This window comes from Protopterus annectens, chromosome 14.part0 (assembly GCF_019279795.1).
Source record: "Protopterus annectens isolate FY-2018-M chromosome 14.part0, PAN1.0, whole genome shotgun sequence".
Taxonomy (NCBI): domain Eukaryota; kingdom Metazoa; phylum Chordata; order Ceratodontiformes; family Protopteridae; genus Protopterus; species Protopterus annectens.
This window is the reverse complement of record NC_056748.1, coordinates 154,622,150-154,645,376: the sequence shown is the minus strand read 5'-3', so window position 1 is coordinate 154,645,376 and position 23,227 is coordinate 154,622,150. Positions and strand designations below refer to the sequence as shown.

At 42.0% G+C, this 23,227-nt stretch overlaps 1 protein-coding gene across 30 annotated transcripts in view; it reads right to left on the bottom strand.

Moving 5' to 3' along the window:
* ABLIM1 (actin binding LIM protein 1) overlaps positions 1–23,227 on the bottom strand; it is a 2,317,257-nt gene that overhangs the window by 12,514 nt on the left and 2,281,516 nt on the right. For all 30 annotated transcript variants that reach the window (XM_044055908.1, XM_044055914.1, XM_044055911.1 and 27 more), the window contains one exon: positions 18,698–18,778. In XM_044055908.1, coding sequence (XP_043911843.1) covers positions 18,698–18,778 — 81 coding nt within the window. The remainder of the gene's footprint in view (positions 1–18,697; positions 18,779–23,227) is intronic.

The window sequence follows — 23,227 nt, the reverse complement described above, 5'->3', positions numbered from 1 at the left end:
TCTTCAGATTGTCTCAAAGGTTAGGTTTGGTGCCTTCCATCAGCAGGGTTAGGATTTTTCACAGCTACGTTGACTGGTTGTGTAGCAAATGTATGCTTGTCTAATGTATGAGCTAGTTTAGTTCATGTGCCTTAGTTTCCTCTCCACACCCTAGTACAAGCTGCTGAGGCATACAACTTTCTAACGTGTGACTCAATTTATCACTGGAAGAAAGTAAAGGTCAAGACATTTACTCAATTAACAAATGAATACAAACATAAAACAGTATTATGAATGAAGTAGGGCTTGCAGTATTCCAAATAGATGGGTTATTACCACTGGCCTCCGGCTGGGGTACCAAAACCTCATGCTTCCACAGCCCGTAAGCACAGAGGTACATAAACAGATATATGAGTGTTACTCTTCAGACTATCTTCAAGTCAGCAACCTGAAGACACCTAGGAAGAAAGTAGTCAGCTATGAGATGAAAAAGCAGGAGCCTGCCGGACAGTGTAGCAGAGTAAAGAGAGAAGATGCAGACGAAAAGGTGGGAGGGAAGGAATACTACAAAAGTAATTAGTAGGACATCTATTGTTGTGATAGGTTCTTACACAGCTCTACTATGTCCTGACTGAAATCACTGGTGTACTATTTCAAACAGAGGGCTGGTTCACAAAACTTAAGGGAATAAAGGGCGGACAGCTGAGAAGTGTGAGAACTATCTGACAGGCCAGAAGTGACTGACCTGGTGAAGGCAGTTCTGGGCTTGGAAAGGCATTTATTCAGTAATTCTTAGTGAAAGTGTGTACTGACAACCATGTAGTTGCTTTCAGAATTGTTCTGGAATCTACCCCTTGTAGAAAGCCCCAGAAGAAGCCACTGCTCTACTGGAATGGCCATTGGGAAAGATGGCAAGGATTTGCCTAAGTGTAGTAAAATGAAATGGAGCTATTAACTGAGATTCAATTGTCTGTTTGGATAATGGCCAGCCCACCGTACAGTCCATGAAGGAAGCAAACAGTTGGTATGATTTGCAGAAAGACTTAGTCTTGTCTGTGAAAAATCTCTGCTGCCTGTTTACATCCAGGGAAAGTAGAATGTTTTCACACCTGTGCTGAGGGTAGGAAAAGAAAGTGGGCAGGTTGATGGCCTGACTGAGGGAAATCTTGTTTACCACTTTAGGCATGAAAAGGGATTGACCCTCAGAGACTCTCTGTCCTTACGGAAGATAAGAAAGGGGGAGTAGTGATGAGTGCCTGAAGCTCTCAGATGCGTCTAGCACACGTGAGAGCTACAATTTTAGTGAGGAGGAAGCAGCTTGTTCAGACAGAGGCAGACTGCGTTTTTCCAACACATAGCTGAGATCCCAAAGGTGAGGCACAGGTTTGTTCAGGGGGTTTACATACAGGACCCCCTTCAAAAAATGTTTGTCCTCAAGGCTGGGCATAATAGCAGGATTAAGGAGAAGACAGACAGAGAAGGATAAAATGTGGGCTTTAATGAGTGAATATGCCTAACTGCCTTTCATGAGCTCAAACAAATAATGTAAAAAAAGAGAAAGCTCATTTTATGGAATCTGAGGAGAGGGGTTCTCACTGTCTGAGGGTACCTGTTGATAAGTAAATCTGAGGAGCATAAGCTAAATAATGACCATCTGAATATGAGATGTCCTCTTCATTCTCACAGGAAGACTTCACAGTAATCGTCTGGGGAGGGGCAGAAAAGCAAGGAGGTTTAAGGGCCATGATTGTCTTAAAAACACTTGAGAAAAGTTCATCTACTCCTTCTTCACAGAGGTTGGGAGAGGGGAGCCATGCTTGGTCTTCTGCCATTTTTTCCTAGGGGTGACGTCCACATGAACTAGCATGAAGGCTCTGACCCCTGATGTACCTCAATCAATGAAGCTGGGATCTCTTCCCATAGTGAAATCTGAGGCATATCTTCCAGGCCCCGAGAGATAACAATCCATAGTCCCCCCCTTCTCTGTAGCAGTAGCAGTCACTGTGGACATGCGGCCCTCAGATGCCATACCGGCCTCCAATGGGTTCACGGTAGAGGGCAGATGAAGAAGAGTCGGACTCACCATGTGTTCTGCAACTTCAGTGGGTATATTGAAACCTGACTGGGCAGACTGAACATCAGGCCTAGGCCTCTTGTGTTTCTTCTTTAGAGAAGACAGTAAAGCAAGAGCACTATAGTTCACCTTCTTAGACTGGGCCAAGCACTTCAGACATTAGGAATGTATTAAATGATGCCAAACAGAATAACTGGCATATGGAACAAGATCTGTGGTCATGCTCTGCACCCAATAAAAAGGCACTGGGAGTGGAGGTCTTTGTAGGGTATTTGCCCACTGCACTCACATTTTCCCCTCCTAGCTGACATCTAAAAAAAACATCAGATAAACAGAATAAGTAAGAAGGAACGTTCCCCATCGGTGTACTTATCTGAATCCAAAAATACTTACTGTACAAACGACCACATGAAGATCAGACCAATGGGCGAGAGACCTGCATTTGGACTGGTACCAAGACTGCCTGATGACTTACACTCACATGTCCACTTATGTAACCTTATTCTCACAGGCAGAGATCAAATACTGGGTGTTTGGCTTATGGAAGGTTTAGGCTTTGGTACCCTGGCCAGACATCAGTGACGATAACCCATGTGCTTGGATACTGTAACAGTGATTTCAGTCAGGACATTAACATTTACAGATTAACGGGGACATTTACACTGACTCTCGTAAATCTTTTATTAAGCAAAAAGCAAATGTCTTCTTTATTTTTGAATCCAAAACACAGATGCAAAATCCTGACAATTGGAATGGTAGACAAAAATTTACACCACACCATGGCTAGGCCTTTTATGGTCCCTGCAATCCTTTGCCATACTGGTCCTGCTATGTTCCTATACAGGAGATTTTGTATAGGTGTCTGAGTGCTACTTTGCTTACAGACGTAATCTGCCAAGCACATGACGTATAGGGCTAAAACCCTGACTATGACCCAAAAAACTTCATTCAAGGCTCAGGCACTTGATGAACTGGCCAGGGGATAAATTGGAATAACACTGCAGAATTTGCTTGCTCCTTTCTGGATGGGGGTGGGAGCAGATACCACAATTCAAATTTCACTTTCACCTTTCTAGTAGAGACTAGGGGTTACCAGAAGCACTTTGCTTTTAAGAGGCAGGGTGAGTGAAGGCACACCTCTCACAGATGTGTAAAACACTCCCCTAGTATATGACAATTACACATTTTTCCCATGGGATGTTAGCACACACACAGTATGAAACTGTTAGGGCTTAAAAACTCACCCCAATTCTCCAAGCAGGATGGCAACACCATTCCTCTAACTCAACCCTCCTCATTGCAGAGGAACCTATAGGCTACAAGACTGTCAATGACTGATAAAAAAAAATGGGCTGAGTGGGAAACCAGTACTGAGGCTTAATGGTCAGAGAGGAGCAAAAAAGTGATGCAGTAATAGTGAGGTACTGAGGCTTAATGGTCAGAGTGGAGCAAAAAAGTGATGCAGTAACAGTGAGGTACTGAGGCTTAATGGTCAGAGAGGAGCAAAAACGTGATGCAGTAATAGTGAGGTACTGAGGCTTAATGGTCAGAGAGGAGCAAAAAAGTGATGCAGTAATAGTGAGGTACTGAGGCTTAATGGTTAGAGAGGAGCAAAAACGTGATGCAGTAGTAATGAGGTACTGAGGCTTAATGGTCAGAGAGGAGCAAAAACGTGATGCAGTAATAGTGAGGTACTAAGGCTTAATGGTCAGAGAGGTGCAAAAAAGTGATGCAGTAATAGTGAGGTACTGAGGCTTAATGGTCAGAGAGGAGCAAAAAAGTGATGCAGTAATAGTGAGGTACTGAGGCTTAATGGTCAGAGAGGAGCAAAAACGTGATGCAGTAATAGTGAGGTACTAAGGCTTAATGGTCAGAGAGGAGCAAAAAAGTGATGCAGTAATAGTGAGGTACTGAGGCTTAATGGTCAGAGAGGAGCAAAAAAGTGATGCAGTAATAGTGAGGTACTGAGGCTTAATGGTCAGAGAGGAGCAAAAAAGTGATGCAGTAAGAGTGAGGTACTGAGGCTTAATGGTCAGAGAGGAGCAAAAATGTGATGCAGTAATAGTGAGGTACTGAGGCTTAATGGTCAGAGAGGAGCAAAAAAGTGATGCAGTAATAGTGAGGTACTGAGGCTTAATGGTGAGAGAGGAGCAAAAAAGTGATGCAGTAATAGTGAGGTACTGAGGCTTAATGGTCAGAGAGGAGCAAAAAGTGATGCAGTAATAGTGAGGTACTGAGGCTTAATGGTCAGAGAGGAGCAAAAAAGTGATGCAGTAACAGTGAGGTACTGAGGCTTAATGGTCAGAGAGGAGCAAAAACGTGATGCAGTAATAGTGAGGTACTGAGGCTTAATGGTCAGAGAGGAGCAAAAAAGTGATGCAGTAATAGTGAGGTACTGAGGCTTAATGGTCAGGGAGGAGCAAAAAAGTGATGCAGTAATAATGAGGTACTGAGGCTTAATGGTCAGAGAGGAGCAAAAACGTGATGCAGTAATAGTGAGGTACTAAGGCTTAATGGTCAGAGAGGAGCAAAAAAGTGATGCAGTAATAGTGAGGTACTGAGGCTTAATGGTCAGAGAGGAGCAAAAAAGTGATGCAGTAATAGTGAGGTACTGAGGCTTAATGGTCAGAGAGGAGCAAAAACGTGATGCAGTAATAGTGAGGTACTAAGGCTTAATGGTCAGAGAGGAGCAAAAAAGTGATGCAGTAATAGTGAGGTACTGAGGCTTAATGGTCAGAGAGGAGCAAAAAAGTGATGCAGTAATAGTGAGGTACTGAGGCTTAATGGTCAGAGAGGAGCAAAAAAGTGATGCAGTAAGAGTGAGGTACTGAGGCTTAATGGTCAGAGAGGAGCAAAAATGTGATGCAGTAATAGTGAGGTACTGAGGCTTAATGGTCAGAGAGGAGCAAAAAAGTGATGCAGTAATAGTGAGGTACTGAGGCTTAATGGTCAGAGAGGAGCAAAAAAGTGATGCAGTAATAGTGAGGTACTGAGGCTTAATGGTCAGAGAGGAGCAAAAAAGTGATGCAGTAATATTGAGGTACTAAGGCTTAATGGTCAGAGAGGAGCAAAAAAGTGATGCAGTAATAGTGAGGTACTGAGGCTTAATGGTCAGAGAGGAGCAAAAAAGTGATGCAGTAATAGTGAGATACTGAGGCTTAATGGTCAGAGAGGAGCAAAAAAGTGATGCAGTAATAGTGAGGTACTGAGGCTTAATGGTCAGAGAGGAGCAAAAACATGATGCAGTAATAGTGAGGTACTAAGGCTTAATGGTCAGAGAGGAGCAAAAAAGTGATGCAGTAATAGTGAGGTACTGAGGCTTAATGGTCAGAGAGGAGCAAAAAAGTGATGCAGTAATAGTGAGGTACTAAGGCTTACTGGTCAGAGAGGAGCAAAAAAGTGATGCAGTAATAGTGAGGTACTAAGGCTTAATGGTCAGAGAGGAGCAAAAAAGTGATGCAGTAATAGTGAGGTACTGAGGCTTAATGGTCAGAGAGGAGCAAAAAAGTGATGCAGTAATAGTGAGGTACTGAGGCTTAATGGTCAGAGAGGAGCAAAAACGTGATGCAGTAATAGTGAGGTACTAAGGCTTAATGGTCAGAGAGGAGCAAAAAAGTGATGCAGTAATAGTGAGGTACTGAGGCTTAATGGTCAGAGAGGAGCAAAAAAGTGATGCAGTAATAGTGAGGTACTGAGGCTTAATGGTCAGAGAGGAGCAAAAAAGTGATGCAGTAAGAGTGAGGTACTGAGGCTTAATGGTCAGAGAGGAGCAAAAATGTGATGCAGTAATAGTGAGGTACTGAGGCTTAATGGTCAGAGAGGAGCAAAAAAGTGATGCAGTAATAGTGAGGTACTGAGGCTTAATGGTCAGAGAGGAGCAAAAAAGTGATGCAGTAATAGTGAGGTACTGAGGCTTAATGGTCAGAGTGGAGCAAAAAAGTGATGCAGTAATATTGAGGTACTGAGGCTTAATGGTCAGAGAGGAGCAAAAACGTGATGCAGTAACAGTGAGGTACTGAGGCTTAATGGTCAGAGAGGAGCAAAAAAGTGATGCAGTAATAGTGAGGTACTGAGGCTTAATGGTCAGAGAGGAGCAAAAAAGTGATGCAGTAATAATGAGGTACTGAGGCTTAATGGTCAGAGAGGAGCAAAAACGTGATGCAGTAATAGTGAGGTACTAAGGCTTAATGGTCAGAGAGGAGCAAAAAAGTGATGCAGTAATAGTGAGGTACTGAGGCTTAATGGTCAGAGAGGAGCAAAAAAGTGATGCAGTAATAGTGAGGTACTGAGGCTTAATGGTCAGAGAGGAGCAAAAAAGTGATGCAGTAATAGTGAGGTACTGAGGCTTAATGGTCAGAGAGGAGCAAAAACGTGATGCAGTAATAGTGAGGTACTAAGGCTTAATGGTCAGAGATGAGCAAAAATGTGATGCAGTAATAGTGAGGTACTGAGGCTTAATGGTCAGAGAGGAGCAAAAAAGTGATGCAGTAATAGTGAGGTACTGAGGCTTAATGGTCAGAGAGGAGCAAAAAAGTGATGCAGTAATAGTGAGGTACTGAGGCTTAATGGTCAGAGAGGAGCAAAAAAGTGATGCAGTAATAGTGAGGTACTAAGGCTTAATGGTCAGAGAGGAGCAAAAAAGTGATGCAGTAATAGTGAGGTACTGAGGCTTAATGGTCAGAGAGGAACAAAAAAGTGATGCAGTAATAGTGAGAGTAACAAAAATATGTGCGTCTTCATTTACTTCGAATACTTTTATCTTGTAACTCAGTTTTTGCTATTCCAGATATAGATTAAGAAAATAATTTAGTCTTCAGACCACCTCATGAATGTAAAAACTGACATTTTTTTATATCCAAGTAAAAAAAAAAGTTTTACAGAATGAAACTGGGTTTTTTACTGTGAAAAGCTGACTTTTACTTAAACAGCTGAATTTTCCACTACATATTTTTAAAAAAAAACAAAAAGAGTGTGGTGAAAACTGAAATAAAAGTATTGTACAACTCCATACTGTATGAGTATGAGACCTAACTTAGTCCTATGACTGCAGCCTCAGATTTTCTCCAGTGTTATAAACATTACTAAATTTACAGAATATGCGAGAGTTTAGATCCATTACACAGTTCTGATACTCGGAAACAACATGCAACTTGAAGAAAGTCAGCCATTTCACTGACAAATACTTGTTTTTAGGAGACTCTTACAAGGGTTGTCAGCACTTGTAGGCCAACCATAACAAGAGCTTGGCTGTTATGATGACAGAAAAAAAAAATGTAGGTTACCTTACATCAACAAGCTAGTACAACATACGAGTTAGCTACTAAATGTAAAACAAGGATGGGCGTGCAAAGGCCTATGCATAATTGTTTTAGAAGCATGGCCTTATTCAGATATACCTTTCTATATTTCCACAGTTTTGGCATAAAGAAGATGCAGTCTTTCATGCTATGATCCCTGTAAGGGGACCCCATGAAAGTTATTGGTCAAAGAATGACATTTTCGCATTCGGCTCCATTATGGTGGAGGCTGGCCACCTTCTGTAGTTAATTATCACTTCCCTTCATGGGCACCTCGTCGCAAAAACGCAGTAATCCTTGTTATGTTATTGTATTTGCAACAACTGCAGTACCAAGATGCATTTTTTTTATTTCTCAAATTGTCTTCCATTTGAAGGGGATGATGGGTAATGTTAAACTTTGGTCTGGTAGACAGGCCTTTGAACGTGCCCCAGTTACTGCCAACCATGTGATGTCAGTCTGTAAACAGATGCTGCTTAAGTGGGAGCCAACGAAAGGAAGGGAAGGAAAAAAAATCACATCATAGAATGTAACACTCCTTGCTCAAAAGGGGCACACAGATCCATCAAGGAAGAACCTAAAAAATATACATGTAATTTGTTCCACCTCCTGAACACGAACCAATCTTATTCAGCAGCTGCAAACGGAACCTGGGCAGGAGTTTGGTTTAATGGTTAAAGTGGTTATGTCACAGATACAGGGTTTTATTCTCACCTTTGGTCACTGTGTGGTGATTGGCTACACATTTAATAGTCTGCAGATTGTCTAGTATTTAAAAGGGTTTACTGGAAAAGCTCATTCAGACTCTGCGATAGACTGCAAATAGGGAAAAGTTAGTTTGTTCTGACTTCCACTGTGGTGTGCACAGATAATGCACAGGTGTAGAGAATGTTAAGTAAGATTGGCAGGTCTGTGGACCCAGCATTATGTACAAAATTTGGAACAGTTTTTGGATTGGGGTTTGGCATAATGGTTAAGGTGTTTATCTCACAGATACAAGGTGCCAGGGTTGAGTCTCACCTTTGGTCAATGACTGGTTATTGATGAGGCATATACTACTCTGCAGATTGATTGCCTAATATTTATCTAGGGACCTCCAAGAGGCTTCGCACTGTAATACTGTCAATGCTAGTCTATCCATTTGCATTTTGCAAAGCTAGAAAATTTTACTCTATATAAGCCATTCTAAAGTGATACAGTACAGCTGTGTAAAGTCTTACCAGAACAGTAGATGTCCTTCCCTACACTGTTGCAGTATTCCTTACTAAAGGGATCGCCTGTCAAGGATAGCCTAATGCCGGGCCAGTATACCAAACCCTTAGGTTTTTTTAAAGACATTTTACATCACACGTATGCTCCCTACTCACAGTCTAGGGCATAAAGGTGATGTATTGACATACCTACCTCAAAACTAAAAAGCCCTAAGAGGAACAGCAGTCCAAGGAGAAAAGGAGGAACATGTGCCTCCAGGAAGGGGAAAAGTAGTAGAGAGAAAAGGGGTAGAAGGGAGGGGAAAATACTGCAACACTGAAGGGAATGGCATCTGCTGTTATGGAAAGACTTTACACAAATGTACCGTGTCCTTCCATACGACTGTTGCAGTATTCATACTAAAGGGAGCGTACAAAAGCTCAAGAAGAAACTTGGGAGGAGGAAGGCCCAGCAGGGCCCTCATGAAATGCATGTGGGACTGCTCTAGCAAATCCAGCTCTAGCACTGGAAACCACATCCAGCTTGTAATGTTTAGTAAAAGTATGGATAGAAGTCCAAGCAGCAGCCTCAAAATGGAACTGGTATCCAATCCTTTAAAAAAAGCACTAGAGGAAGCCACAGCCCTGGTAGAATGAGACTTTACAGAAGTAGAAAGGCTTTTCTCAAGAAAAAGAAATTACCAGTCCATGAAGAAATGGTTTGCTTTGAAATGGCCAAATCTAGAGATCGAGAATGAAAGGAAACAAAAAGTTGCTCAGACTTGTGAATGGCCTTAGTCTTATCTATCCAAATAATATCTGAGCTGCCTATGTAAATCCAAAGTGTGAAGAATCTTCTCACCGGCAGACTGCGGAGAAGGGAAAAAGTGGGCAAATTAATTAACTGATTAAGAGACAATTCTTTAACCATCATGGGCATAAAAGAAGGATTAGTATGAAGAGACACCCTACCGCTATGAAAAACTAAAAAAGAAGGTACAGCTATAAGGGACTGAAGCTCAGACACCCTCCTATTTATAGTAAAGGCCAAAAGAAGAATGGTCTTCCATGTGCAATGCTGTCAGGAAGCTGAAGCTGTGCGCTCAAAAGGAGCATGAGTCAGTTTTTCAGGAACAAAATTAAAGTCGCAGGAAGGAGTAGGCTTCCTGGCAGGCCTAATATGAAAGATACCTTTAAGAAATGTTTTACCTCAAACCTAGAAGCCAAAGGAGGGGTCAAAGGCAGACAAGCAGAAACAGCTGAAAGATGAGCTTTAACTGAATGGTATGCCTACCTAGCATGGAGCAATTCCTACAGTAGACTTTATTTGTCATCAAACTAAAACAACTCAGAGGACAAATAAAATCTACCAAAGCCACATTTAAGGTAAGTTGACCTTCCAGGGCAAAAACAACCACAGGGCATCCTTTAGCTGTATCAACAACCTCAAAGGCAATACACAAATGTGTGCAGGGCTCTTTGAAAATGGAGCCACCTATACCGAGCCAGAAGATATAACAGACCTCCTGGCTGATAAATTCAGCTTCAACTTTACCCCTTTCTCCCCCTCAACCTTCCCTCAGGAAATATCATCAAATATAACTCCCTTTACTATCACTAGGAAACAGGTACTTAATACTCTCTAAGACCAAGAACACTGCATCAATGGGCCCAGACAATATCTCAGGATGCTTTCTAAATAGCATGAAACATGACCTACCAGGACCTCTGGAATTTAACTGTAGCTTCCAAACAGGCTTTTTGCCTCAAGAATGGAAAAAGCAACAGTCATCCCTCTGCATAAAGGTGGACCATCTACAGACCCTGGAAACTACAGACCCATAAGTCTTACTACTCTTATATGTAAAGTCATGGAAAGAATTATCATGGAGACGACCAATAGAGATACAGCAAACATCCAGACACTGGACCCAACCCAGTTTGGTTTTGTCAAGGGCAGATCATGCCTACTCACCCTAGTGGACTTCTTTGAGAAGGTCACTAAAGCAAAGGATGAGGGCAAGATCATTCACACTGCCTACCTTGACCTGGCCAAGCCATTTGACACAATACCATACTCAGGCATTGTTGACAAACTCAAGAGGTTAGGTACTAACCTGTATGTCACCTGGTGGATAGTCAATGGGCTCAAAGACAGGACCCAGAAATTTAGAATTGGGGAGTCCACCTCTACAAAGAGGCCAGTCACAAGTGGAGTCCCTCATGGATCAGTCCTTGGACTGCTCCTTTTTTGGCATTTACTTCTCAGAAGCCAAGGCCAATGTCAGTGGTCTCTGGCTGACTAAATCTGCACATGACTGCAAATTAGCAGCTGTCATTGAATCTCACACTGGCACAAATGTTCTCCAGGAGGGGCTGACACAGACAAACAACTGGTGTCAGAGCCATGGACTAAAACTAAATGCCAAGAAATGCATAATACTATCCTTTGGGAAGCCATCCATCCCTGGTAATTATCATATTGACAATACACCCTTTAGAGTTGACCCAGTAGTCAGGGACTTAAAGACACACATAGATAGTAATCTAGCCTTTGGCCATCATGTGTATACAGTGGTGAGGGAATCATTCGATGTTGCACAACTTATAAACAAAGGTATTGCATCTAAGTCCAAGGAAGTTATTGTTTCACTGTATTCAGCATTCATCAGACCTATCATTGAGTAAAATGCCCCCTTTGGTATGCACCTAACCAGGCATACCCAACAACTGGAATGTCCACAGAGCCTCCCACTAAAAGAATACAGGGCATAAGTAAAATGTCCTATGTAGACTGCACCAAGGCGCTATCCCTGTATTCTGTCTCCTACAGACTTTTGAGGGGAGATCTATGCCTGGCATACAGGGCATTGTCAGACCCCACTCTGATGGACCTCTTGCATATACATAAAACAAAACAGCACCAGAATTACCCACTCTAAAGACTTAAACCTTGCCTGTGATATAAACAGGACCTGCTGGAGAGATAGGTATTTATCCTAGAGACTACCCCATCTATGGAACAGGCTACCCATCCATGTGAAGCAGAGTTCCTCCCTAACCCAATTCAAGTGCAACCTGGACAACTGGATGGGAAACTGGAAATTCATCCCTGGTTTGGCATCTATGTGTTTAATGGACACAGGTAACCTGTAAATGGTTCATCTCCCAGGCCCATGCTTACACTTACCAAGGGTATCAGAAACCGCCAGAGATTTGGGATGCATGGCTAGGCTTAAAAGGCCTCTGTGGTCATTAGCCTAGTTAACACCTATGAACCTATGAACAAATAAGAGAGAACTAAAGGAACTTACACAGAAATTGGATCCTGGCTACAAAGAAGGCACCAAACAGAAAATCTCTTCCATATGGACAAATAAGATTTCCTGGCATTGGGTTTCTTGTCCTCCTGTAGAACCTGTAGCACATCCTCAGAAAAAAAGTGCCTAAAAGAGATCAAAACCCTATCACCCACAGTGTCAATTGAAGAGTGGACAAGTGAGTATGGATCCCTTGTCTTGTGTAAGTCCACCTTGTGAGGTAACTTGTGGTGACTGCCTTTGGCTAGGTGCAGAAGAAGAGGGAGCCAATGCTGTCTGGGCCAACACTGAGTCACCAACAAGATTTTGTGAGTCCTGTTCTTATCTTGGGCAGGAACCTTGGAATGACAGGAACAAGAGGGAAGGCATGGATAAGATTCCCTTCCAAGAAAAATATAGGGTGTCCAGAGGGGAGCCAAAAGGATCTACCTGAGGAGTACACTACTGGTGGGCAATCTCCAGAAACACATCTCTGTGAAGCATCCACTCATGAGACTGTGTTATAGACCTGTTCATAGAATCTGCCACAACATTCTGTTCTGAAGGATATAAACAGCCTGAAGACTCAGCTGATACTGGACAGCCAGATCACAAACCTGAAGAGATAGTTTACACAGGAGGTAAGACCATGCCCCCCCCCCCTTGTTTCCTGATGTACCACATCACAGTGCTACTGTCCATAAAGATTTTGAGAGGCCCTGGAAGGAACAGAATATGGGAGGCCTGAAGAGCATGAAGAAGAGCTCTCATCTCCTTGATGTTGATATGGTCCACCCTCTGTGGAATGGGCCAAAGGCCCTGAACCTTTAGAGGGCCGAAAGAATCTCCCCACCCAGTGTCTGAGGCATCCAAGGAAAAAGTTCCAGAGAGGGGACTGGGGGTTGAAAAGAAAGCCCTGGTTGACAGTTGATAAATCCACAACTGAAGCTCTAGCTTGAGGCATGGAAGAAGAGTAATTAAAAAGTCTAAAGGATGAGAATGTTGAATCCATACTAACTTTAGGAACCACTGAAGCTTTCTCATATGGAGTCTGGGTAGAGGAAGCTTAGGTATGGTGGAAGCCGTGTAACCCAAAGCCCTTAGAAATGACCTGGCCGTAACTAAGACCTGAGGAAGAAGGGATTGAAAAAAAAAGCAATGAGAGGTAGAGACTTGGGCAGTGACAGCGAAGCCAGCATAGGAATGGTCTGGAGCCTGCACCTTAGAAAACATGACCCTGAGAAGGAGGCAGGAAGCATTTCTGGAACTTCACTGTAAACTCTAGTCTCTGCATGAGGCAAACAGCATAGTGAAAGTTCTGAAAAGCATGGTCTCTGGAGTAGAAGCCTGAATGAGCAGGTTGTCCAGATAATGAAAGATCTGTATTCCTCTCATCCTGCAAAAGGCAATCACAGGAGCGAGGCATTTGGTGAAGAACCTTGGGGCAGCAGACAGGCCCAAGGGCAAAGCATGGAACTGACAATGCAAGGAAGAAGCAGAGAATCAAACATTTTCTGAAAAGGGGGATGAAAAGGAGTATGGAGATGGGCATCCTTGAGATCCAGACAGACTAGGAAAGCCTGAGGCAGAAGGAGAGGAAAACAGGTCTGAAGAGACAGCATTCGAAAGGAGGGACCTTGTAAACAGGTGTTGAGCTGGAAAAGATCTAGAATGGGTCTCCAGGTGCCTTCTTTTCTGGGAACCAGAAACATTCAGGAATAAAACCCCTTCCCCTTTTGAGGAGCAGAAACTGCTTGGATGGTGCCTTCAGACAAAAGGCTCTGAAGTGCATCCAGAAAAAAAGGGCAGCTGTTCCTGAGGATGTTGAAGAATACCCAAAAAGGGAGAAAGGGATTTCCGCACCATGAAGTATCCCTGACGAATGATGGACAGAACCCCCAAATCCTAAGTAATTCTTAACCAACTGGGAAGAAACAGGGAAAGATGAAGAGATGAAGGAACCTGACTTTATTTATTGATTTTATTTATTTAACATTTGTTGATCGGGATTGTCCGACTGAGCTAAAACCCTTTTTCAGCAGAGGCCTGGGGAGAAAAGCTCCACACACAAGCACATTAGTCACCATACATTAAACAAAAAAAAAAAATATATATATATATATATATATATATATATTATTTATATTTATATATTATATATATATGATAACGTACAGAGTATCAATCATTAATTGAAGATAACAAATATCAAGAGCACTAGAGCGAGTGTCCAGAGTAGTACATCTCAAGGTTATAAAGTTTATCTGTCTTTGCAATTGCAGCACAGGGCAGAATAAAAATTCTAAACATTTTGTCAGGAAATTAATCATAAATACACCAACAGATCGTAGGAACACTAACATTTCTAGTTGTACAGCCTAAGCAAAAGAAAAAAGAGTTTATCCTTTACTTCTAAACATTATTTTGTTTACTATTTAAGAACAGTTTGTAGATTAGGAGGGCAAAGGTCAGGAGGGGTTAAATAAGTGTAAGGGCATGATAGAGGTGCTGTTAGAAGTAAGGAAGTTCAGAGATCAAGGGAGATAAGAGCTGAGGGATGAAGGATCTAGGATGTGAAGGGAGCAGAGGCTGAAAAACAAAGCAGGTATTAGTGAGGTCAGGGGGAAAGAGAAAAAGGGAAATTACTGTTAGAAAGAATCTGGGGGGGGTGTTTACAGGACTTAGGATGGAGGGAAGAAAATAGACAGAACCTCGCTTTTCTGGAAAAGGAGGCTTCTGAGTAGCAGTAGTCAGAGCAGACATAGCAGAAAGAGCCCTTCCAGAAACCTTCTTACCTTTGGGAAGATGGGAAGATTGTCCATGTACAAAGACAGGCTTGGAAGGATAATTCTCTGAAATTTGGGAACAGGGGGAACTAAAATGTGTTTTAATTCCTGCATTGCTTTACTCTTTACCTGCACTGACTTAAAAAGCTCAGCAGCTGCAGAACCAAAGAGATTTTTACTGTCAAGCCTTAAAACAATCAGATAAAGGTCGGAGGCGAAGTCAAGTATAATGTGTTAACATAGAACCAAAGGCAGCAACTCTAGAAGAAGCATCAGCTGCATCATAACTACATTTAATGGAGTGATGAGCCACTCGGGAAGAGGATCCCAACAAAGAGAGAACCAAAACCTTCCCCTCAGAATCAGGAAGGTCAGAAATAACCTGATAGACAGAGGAGCTAAGACATACCTGGTCATATGGGTCTGACAGTTAATAGCCCAAAAGGCCAGGGTAGCAGCAGTGTACACCTTTTTGCTTGGCTGTTCCATATCTCTACTGTCATTGTCAGAAGGAAGTAATTTAGTAGAAGATAATAGTTTGGAAGGTTTTCCAGAAAAGACAGAAACAACAGACAAACACCTTAGAAAACCTATCAGTTTTTTGGGGGCTGGAAGCTGGGAATTAGGAGCCCAAGAAGCTGCTGAAAAGCATTTAACAGGGCAGCTAGGATAGGGGGACAGCAGAGGGCTTAGGAGACTCCATCTGGAGGAGTTTATAATACCTCGTCTGGATGTTAGAAACCTGGGTACAGTCCCATTTTTAAAAATTCCATCATATGAGAGATAGTATCTCCAAAGGAAAGCTCTGCAAAGGGAGAAGATGGACTAATGGAGTCCTCCTCCTCGGAATCAAAGTCCAATGGGGAAGGAATCTGAGGAGCAAGCTAAAGACTCTTCTTCAGAGTCCAATTCCTCAACAGGAGAGTCCTGCTCTCTAGGCCTCATAAGAGGAGCAGATGACCAAGGAGGAGCAGGAACAGCAGCCCCGCAGCCCCATAGGGGTGGGGGCTTCAAGGCCATGAGTGCATTAAACAACTCTTGTGTAAACTTCTGCCATTAACTCTGGGCATCTCTAGAAGCAGGGGAAATATGTTTTGTTTTCTGCTTCTTTTTCAAAGGGAAGTCAGCCCTAAAGACCTTAGGAGACTCAGACTCTTGCCAACAAGAATTTGTGAAACTCCCCTCGATCCCTCAGATGTGATCAACTACGTCCCCCCTCAACATCCATAATGGATGTCTGCAGAGTCTTCAAGGATGTGCGAGGAGCCACATCCATGACAGCCTCCAAAATGGTTACGGCACAGGAATCCAAAGGAATAGCTGGATGATCTTCCAGGCTTTCACCAGCCTCTAGAGAAACGACTGGGGGAGGTGGCACAGCAGCCAAATCTGAAGTAATGTTTTTGGTCTTCTTCTTGTTGACAGATGGCTGGCCCTAAGGACGAGACGATTTTGCCATCACACCCTGCGTCAACACCTTAAGATGTTGGTTTTCTAGGTAGATAGGCGAGGCAGACAGACATCTACGAAAGACCTTAGGGACAAATGCTTGAAAAATTGAGGACAAAGTGTAGTCATGAGACCCACCCAAGCAAAACAAACAGTGCTTGTGACGGTCCTTATGGGGAGTCATCTCCTACACTGACATTTTCCCTTTCTAAATGGCATGTAAACTCGCAACTAAAAGAAAGACAAGATACAAAAAAACCCCAATGGGACACTTATCTGAAAATGGCTTGGTAACCAGTAGAAACAAAGAAGCATTCAGACCGATGATGCAACATGACATTTGGACTGGTGGTAAAGAAGTTCTAAGGTAGGTATGTCCATACGTCACCTTTACACTCTTCACCATGAGTGGGTAGCATATGAGTAATGTATGTCATCCTTAAAAAAACTAAGGTTTTGGTATACTGGTCAGGTGCTGGACTACCCTTGGTAGGGGATCCCCTTAGTAAGGAATACTGCAAAAGTGACACGGAAGGACATCAAATGAAACTCAAAGGATGAAGGACAGGTATAGCCACTGATAAGGTAAATGGACTCACTCCATGTGTTCAAATTCACAGACAGAGACAAGATAATACTAACTGTGCAGCCAGAACAGCCTCCTGGATGTGCAAGTCACATACATGCTTCTCTGTCAGTTCACTCCCTCACATTTGTCATTGTTATCTATCAAATTCATAAAACAGTTTTAAATTTAATAAAAGTATGTGTATGGGTTAAGTGTGCATTTAATGTTTAATGAGAATTTTTAAAAAAAATGTAATTAAGCCTAATGTTCTGGATTCTAATGTTCCAAAAAACAAGTAATCTCCGTGGTATCCCCGAAGTCTCAAAACAACCCACTAAAGTGTAGTGGGTCTAAAAACAAAACAGTGTAAGAAACTTCTCTGTGTGGAAGATTTTCAGTCCATATATTTCTAGTTAATCACTGTATATTAATCAGATCAGACAATAGTAGTAGAAGTAGTGAACGTAAACTCGTCAAGTCAAAAAGTAATAATAGAAAATATATAATTCTACAGAATTACTAAGTATTCGAAAGTAATCCATGCAAGGCAGGCAGTCGGTTTCCAGTCGAAAATCCTTTATTAAGTACACAGACTTTCGAGCTGGTCCTGCCCTACCTAGTAGCTGTCATAATAATATATAGCCCTAATGTACTTTAATGGTACATCTTATTTAACCAAATTATTAAGTCTGTGATTTTATACAAGGCAATATACTACATAGCTGGAAATATATCAACCTTAGTTCATTTTGCGATCAAAAAGGATTTTCGACTGGAAACAGACTGCCTGCCTTGCTTGGATTACTTTCAAATACTTCGTAATGCTGTAGAATTATATATTTTCTATTATTACTTTTTGACTTGACGAGTTTACGTTCGCTACTTCTACTACTATTGTCTGATCTGATTAATATACAGTGATTAACTAGAAATATATGGACTGAAAATCTTCCACACAGAGAAGTTTCTTACACTGTTTTGGATTCTAATGTTCCATAACCTAACATTCAAGAGATGGCACAAATGATTCTTTCAAAACTGCAGTGGCACATGCTTCAAAGCACCTCAGATTATGCCTTACTTACTAACCTAGATATATCTCACATCTAATTGAGAAACTCAGGTGTGTATCACCTTCAGAAAGACAGATTATGCATACACTAGGAAAGTAAAACAAGACGAGTGAAGAACCTGCTGTAACTGGAGACAGGTCTACATTAAAGAGATTAAAAACTGATAAATTAGGTTTTCAGAAGTTATGTCAGCTTTCCGGGCTATGCATACAAGAAACTGTACATCTGTAGTACTCAGAACTGGGTTTGATTGTCAGTTAAATTCTGTAAAAATGTTATTATCTTCTGTTATTTGAAGTCCCTAACATCTTGCAGTCTTTTTGTCTCAAGGTTTTGCCATTTGAGACAAGTTAGCAGATTCTTGAAATGTAACAGTATGTTAAAGACCCATGTCACTTATCGGCTGAAGTAACCCAGTATAAAAATACTACACGAGGATTTCTGGTTATAAAATAAATCAGAAATAGGTTCTATAATGGTCTTTCGTCTTTTCCTAGTTAGGGGTCGCCACAGCGGAACTCTGGTCCGCTAATGATTGGCAGTGGAATTTTACGGTGCTGAGTTTCCAGCCTGATGCCCAACCTTCAAAGAAGCCACACACATTCATGCACGCACCTAGCTGCATGTCTTTCAAATGTCCCTCGACCACGGGGAGGACATGCAGACTCCACAAAGAAGGCGCTCCAGCCGAGAATCGAACGGGAGAACCTCTTGCTGTGAGGCGACAATGCTAACCGCTGCACCACCACGGCCAAGTTAAATCAGAAATAGGTTCTAAATGTATGAAATCTATAAACACTGTATTAAAACAGTAAATGATAAATGTGTTTAAAATGAAATTAATATCATATTTAGTAATACATGCCACAAAATAATTTACATCACTAAGGTTTTCTTTCCGGTGTATTTTGATGGTAACATTTTTATTTTAAGAACAACATATATTGTTCTTTCTCCATCATAAAATAGGTTTGCACATTACCTCAAGCCTTGTTCTGTCAACATCTTTTGGCAGTTTAGCTCGCCCTCTGTTGGTTACCATTAGCAATTCATATGCATAAATCTAGGGTGCAAAAACAAAAGGTTCAATATTTCAAATATAAAAAATATGCTTCCTCAAATGCCGCCTGTTAATGTGTGCCAGTGACAACATTTACAAATGAATTATGATACCGCATGCTGCATTCAAACATATCATCACTTCAGCACATTTTGTTTCACTTTGAATTCTATAAAGAACAATTTAGAACGATTACATTGAAACAGAGCATATACCACTTTTAAACATGATAAAGCAAGTTCTAGGCAGCAGACACATTCACTGATTCCTTCTTGTAATAAGCCATTAGTGTCTAAATTACAGGTGTATATGCTTGTGGAACGGAAACAAACATGCCCCTACACTACTGAAAACTGCAGTCTGCATTCGAGTGGAATTTGTGTGTGTGTGTGTGTGTGTGTGTGTATGTTGTAGTAGACCAAAAAATACTGTAAGGATGTTAATTTTATCAGCAGTCTTGGGCAGCATTAATTCCACTGTTGCCATACCTCAGGAATGGTTTATGCTGTAAATTAAAGCATGCATAATTCTGCAATAAGCAGAAAAAAAATTACATAAGCTCTACAGTCCTACCCTATGTAGGTCTGAAAATGACATAAAAACATCAGTTTGTAAAAAAAAATATGTTTGATAAGGTTTGACTGGAAAAGCAATATTGTCTTAGGCACACCATAAGCATTTGATTTCTTCTTCAGGCTATTAACAAACTAGCTCTCAGCTCTTTAAAGAATGCTTTGGACGGTGCTCGATATCAGAGCTGCTGCACTTTAAATAGTGCAATGAAACCTCAAACTGACACATTGGCATCTTTTATAAAACAATGAGCCTTATAAAATAAATAAATAAATAAAACATCACTGCTGTACAGAACTCTATAAATATGTATAAAATGGAAAGCACCACCTTAGCTCAATAGCTCAGTCTTTAAGCATAATAAGGTCTGGGCTTCAGGTTGCATCAGCAGATACAACTTTTATTTTTCACAAAATTAATTAAAATATTCAGCCAATTTAATATGAACTTGGAAACAATACAGTAACACAACAGTTTACAGGTGAACTTCAGGAAACTATCTAAGATGTACGCACTTGTGAAGCTATGCATGTAGGACATTGTGATGTTTTCCCACCTATCACAGTACAGAATGAATGAGGACAAATATACCACAGTCTCAAATTTACAGTCATATAAAGCATGCACTCATTTATGTGTCTGCATGTATGCATACTTCGTTACACATGTGTGTGTGTCTGCCAGTGCATGTTCACACACACATGCATCCACACACATATACAGATATATCCCTCAAAATGGAGAACATCGACATTTGTGCTGTAACGGAGACCTGGTTTAAAGCAGCAGGAAGCACCCTTGCGCTACCAGGCTATAACTCATTCCACACCTTTCGGCCCCAGAACATGGACCAATGCTCCAAAGGCGGTGGTGTCTCCATATTCATAAAGGATCTGCACACCTCCAGACTAGTAGCCTAGCATAATACATCTGAGATACTCCAGGTACAGCTAACATTGGGTAAGATGGCGATTCAGGTTGTAGCCTGCTATAGGTCCCAAACCATGTCTCAAGACTCTCACTCCAAGTTCCTAAGCACCCTGGAAACTATTAGGGTCCAACCCAACACTCTCATACTAGGTGACTTCAACTACCCCTCCAATTGGGAAAACTACTCATGCACCAATACACTGGTCCAATGTTTCCTGGACTTCATCAATTCCAATGCCCTGGACCAGCTCGTTCTTACCCCCACTACAGGAAGCAACATCCTTGACCTGGTTATTACTAACATAGGAAACATTGCTCTACCCCAATAGTCAATTCCTCCCTGGTTAGATCCGACCACAAACTAATCACCATGGAAATCCACATCTCACCTACACCCCCCACACACACACACACACAAAGGAAACCACTATGAAAAACTTCTCCGAAGCTGACTTTGGGCTCCTAAAAACAGAGGTGGCTAACTTCACGGCACCCATGTCAAGGGAAAATAGATGCATGACTGGCGAATCACACACCAATGCACTGTATGAACGCGTACATAAATGCATGGAACTAGCCATACCCAACAGAACCAAGACGCTCTCCTCCAAAAAAAGGAAGCCAATCTGGTGATCCCCTGCCATTAATAAACTCTACAATAGAAGGAATAAACTGTTGCAGAAAAAGGTGAAGTCCCAAGACTGGAAAAACTCCCTTATAAGCCTTAACAAAAAGTTGACATCCCTCATCAAAACCTCTAAAAGCCAGCTATGAAGGCAGAACTGCAGCAGACACTAAAAACAACCACAAAGCCTTCTATAGTTATATCAAGAATCTCCATGGCAATACCCAGGTTTGCTGTGAGTTACTGCACAATGGTACCTCCTATACTGAGCCAACAGATATTGCCAAAATACTGGCCGACAGATTCAGTGCCAACTTTACCCCTCTATCCCCCTAAAAGACCAATCACAATACCAGAGGAATGCCAGTCACCCAGCATTACTGCAGCACAAGTTAAAGCTGCATTGTCCAAGGCCAAGAATACAGCTTCCATGGGACCCGACAATATCCCTGGATGTGTTCTACATGAACTATAAAGTGAACTGACACCACATCTGTGTGTCCTGTTCAATCACAACCTCCCCTCAGGCTTTGTCCCTACCAAATAGAGCACTGCTACAGTCATCCCTCTCCATAAAGAGGGAGTGACTACAGACCCTGGGAGTTATCGCCCCATTAGCCTGACGAGTCTGATATGTAAGGCTATGGAGCGCATCATCATGGACCTAATTAACAAGGATATAGGGAATCTCCAAACTCTAGATCCCACTCAATTTAGTTTTCTGAAAGGTAGATCATGCCTGCTCAACCTGGTTGACTTCTTTGAGTCAGTCACCACAGCTATGGATGAGGGCAAGGCAGTTCATACAGCCTACCTCAATCTGGCCAAGGCCTTTGATACCATTCCCCACTCAGGAATTATTGCTAAACTCACCAAACTAGGCATCAACCCCTATATCACTAGGTTGGTTGCAAATTGGCTCATAGATAGAGCCCACAGTGTGAAAGTAGCGGACTCAAAGTCCAACAGGGATTGGTCCTGGTTCCTCTCCTGTTTGGCATCTATTTCTCAGAAATCCAGGACAACATGGAGGGACTCTGGTTGACTAGGTTCGCAGACGACTGCAAGATGGGAGCCATTATTAACTCCCCAAGTGAAGTAGACATCCTACAGAAAAGCCTCACTGAGACCAATGACTGGTGTCGAAACCATGGCCTTAAGCTTAATGTCAAAAAATGAGTTGTCATCCCCTTTGGGAAAAACTCAGTTCCCTCTAATTACCACATCGATGGGAGCCCACTGAACACTGAAGGCATTATAAGAGATCTGGGGACACAAGTTGACAGTAACCTCTCCTTCAACCACCACATTGCCACTGTGGTCAGAAAGTACTTCTATGTGGCACATCTCATTACTAAAGGTTTTGCATCCAGGAAGAAAGAGGTCATCATCTCTCTCTACTCTTCCCTCATTACGCCAATCATCGAGTATAATACTCCATTTTACATGTACCTCACTAGACACATGCAACAGCTGGAAAGACCACAAAAGTACCTCACGAAGAGGATCCTAGACCTTAAACACACGCTCTACACGGACAGACTCAAAAAACTCCAGTTATTCTCTGTCTCATATCATCTACTAAGAGGTGATCTCTGCTTGACTTACAAAGCCATGCCTGACCCAGCTCTGTTAGAAATGCTACATCTAAAGAAATCCCAATCCCTCCGCATCACATGCTCCAGAGACCTCAACCTCATTACCACAATCAGAGAACATGCTGGAGGGACAGGTTCATAGCCCAGAGACTGCTCTTGCTCTGGAATAGACTTCCCATACATGTCAAGCAGAGCACCTCACTGGACCTCTTCACGAGAAATCTTCATGAGTGGATGGGAAATAGAAAGTTCACCCCGGGGATCACCCCAGTGGCTCTACTTGATAGAGGCACTGGGAACTAATATCAGGCGGCACAATGCCAGGGCACTTCTGTGGGCTAGGCTTGTAAAGGCTCCAGGGCCATTAGCCTAGTACACACCTATGAACCAATATAAACACACACACACACACACACATATATATTTATATTATATATATATATATATATATATATATATATATATATATATAGGTGTAGGGCACCCCACAAACACACTCTATACTAACACCTGTCTTGGAGACACCATTTGTTTGATGCAGATATATGGTCAGCAGGTATGTGGGTAGTGAAATATCCTCTTTCCTCAGGGATTGTGTAATCTTGGGTTTATTATATAATTTTAAGGGGTGTGGGGCCACAGCCCCCACATGGGGGTGCATGAGGCTTGTTCCCCCTGCAAAAACAGATGCAGTTGGTTTAGTCCACTCTGCTGTAATCCCAGGAG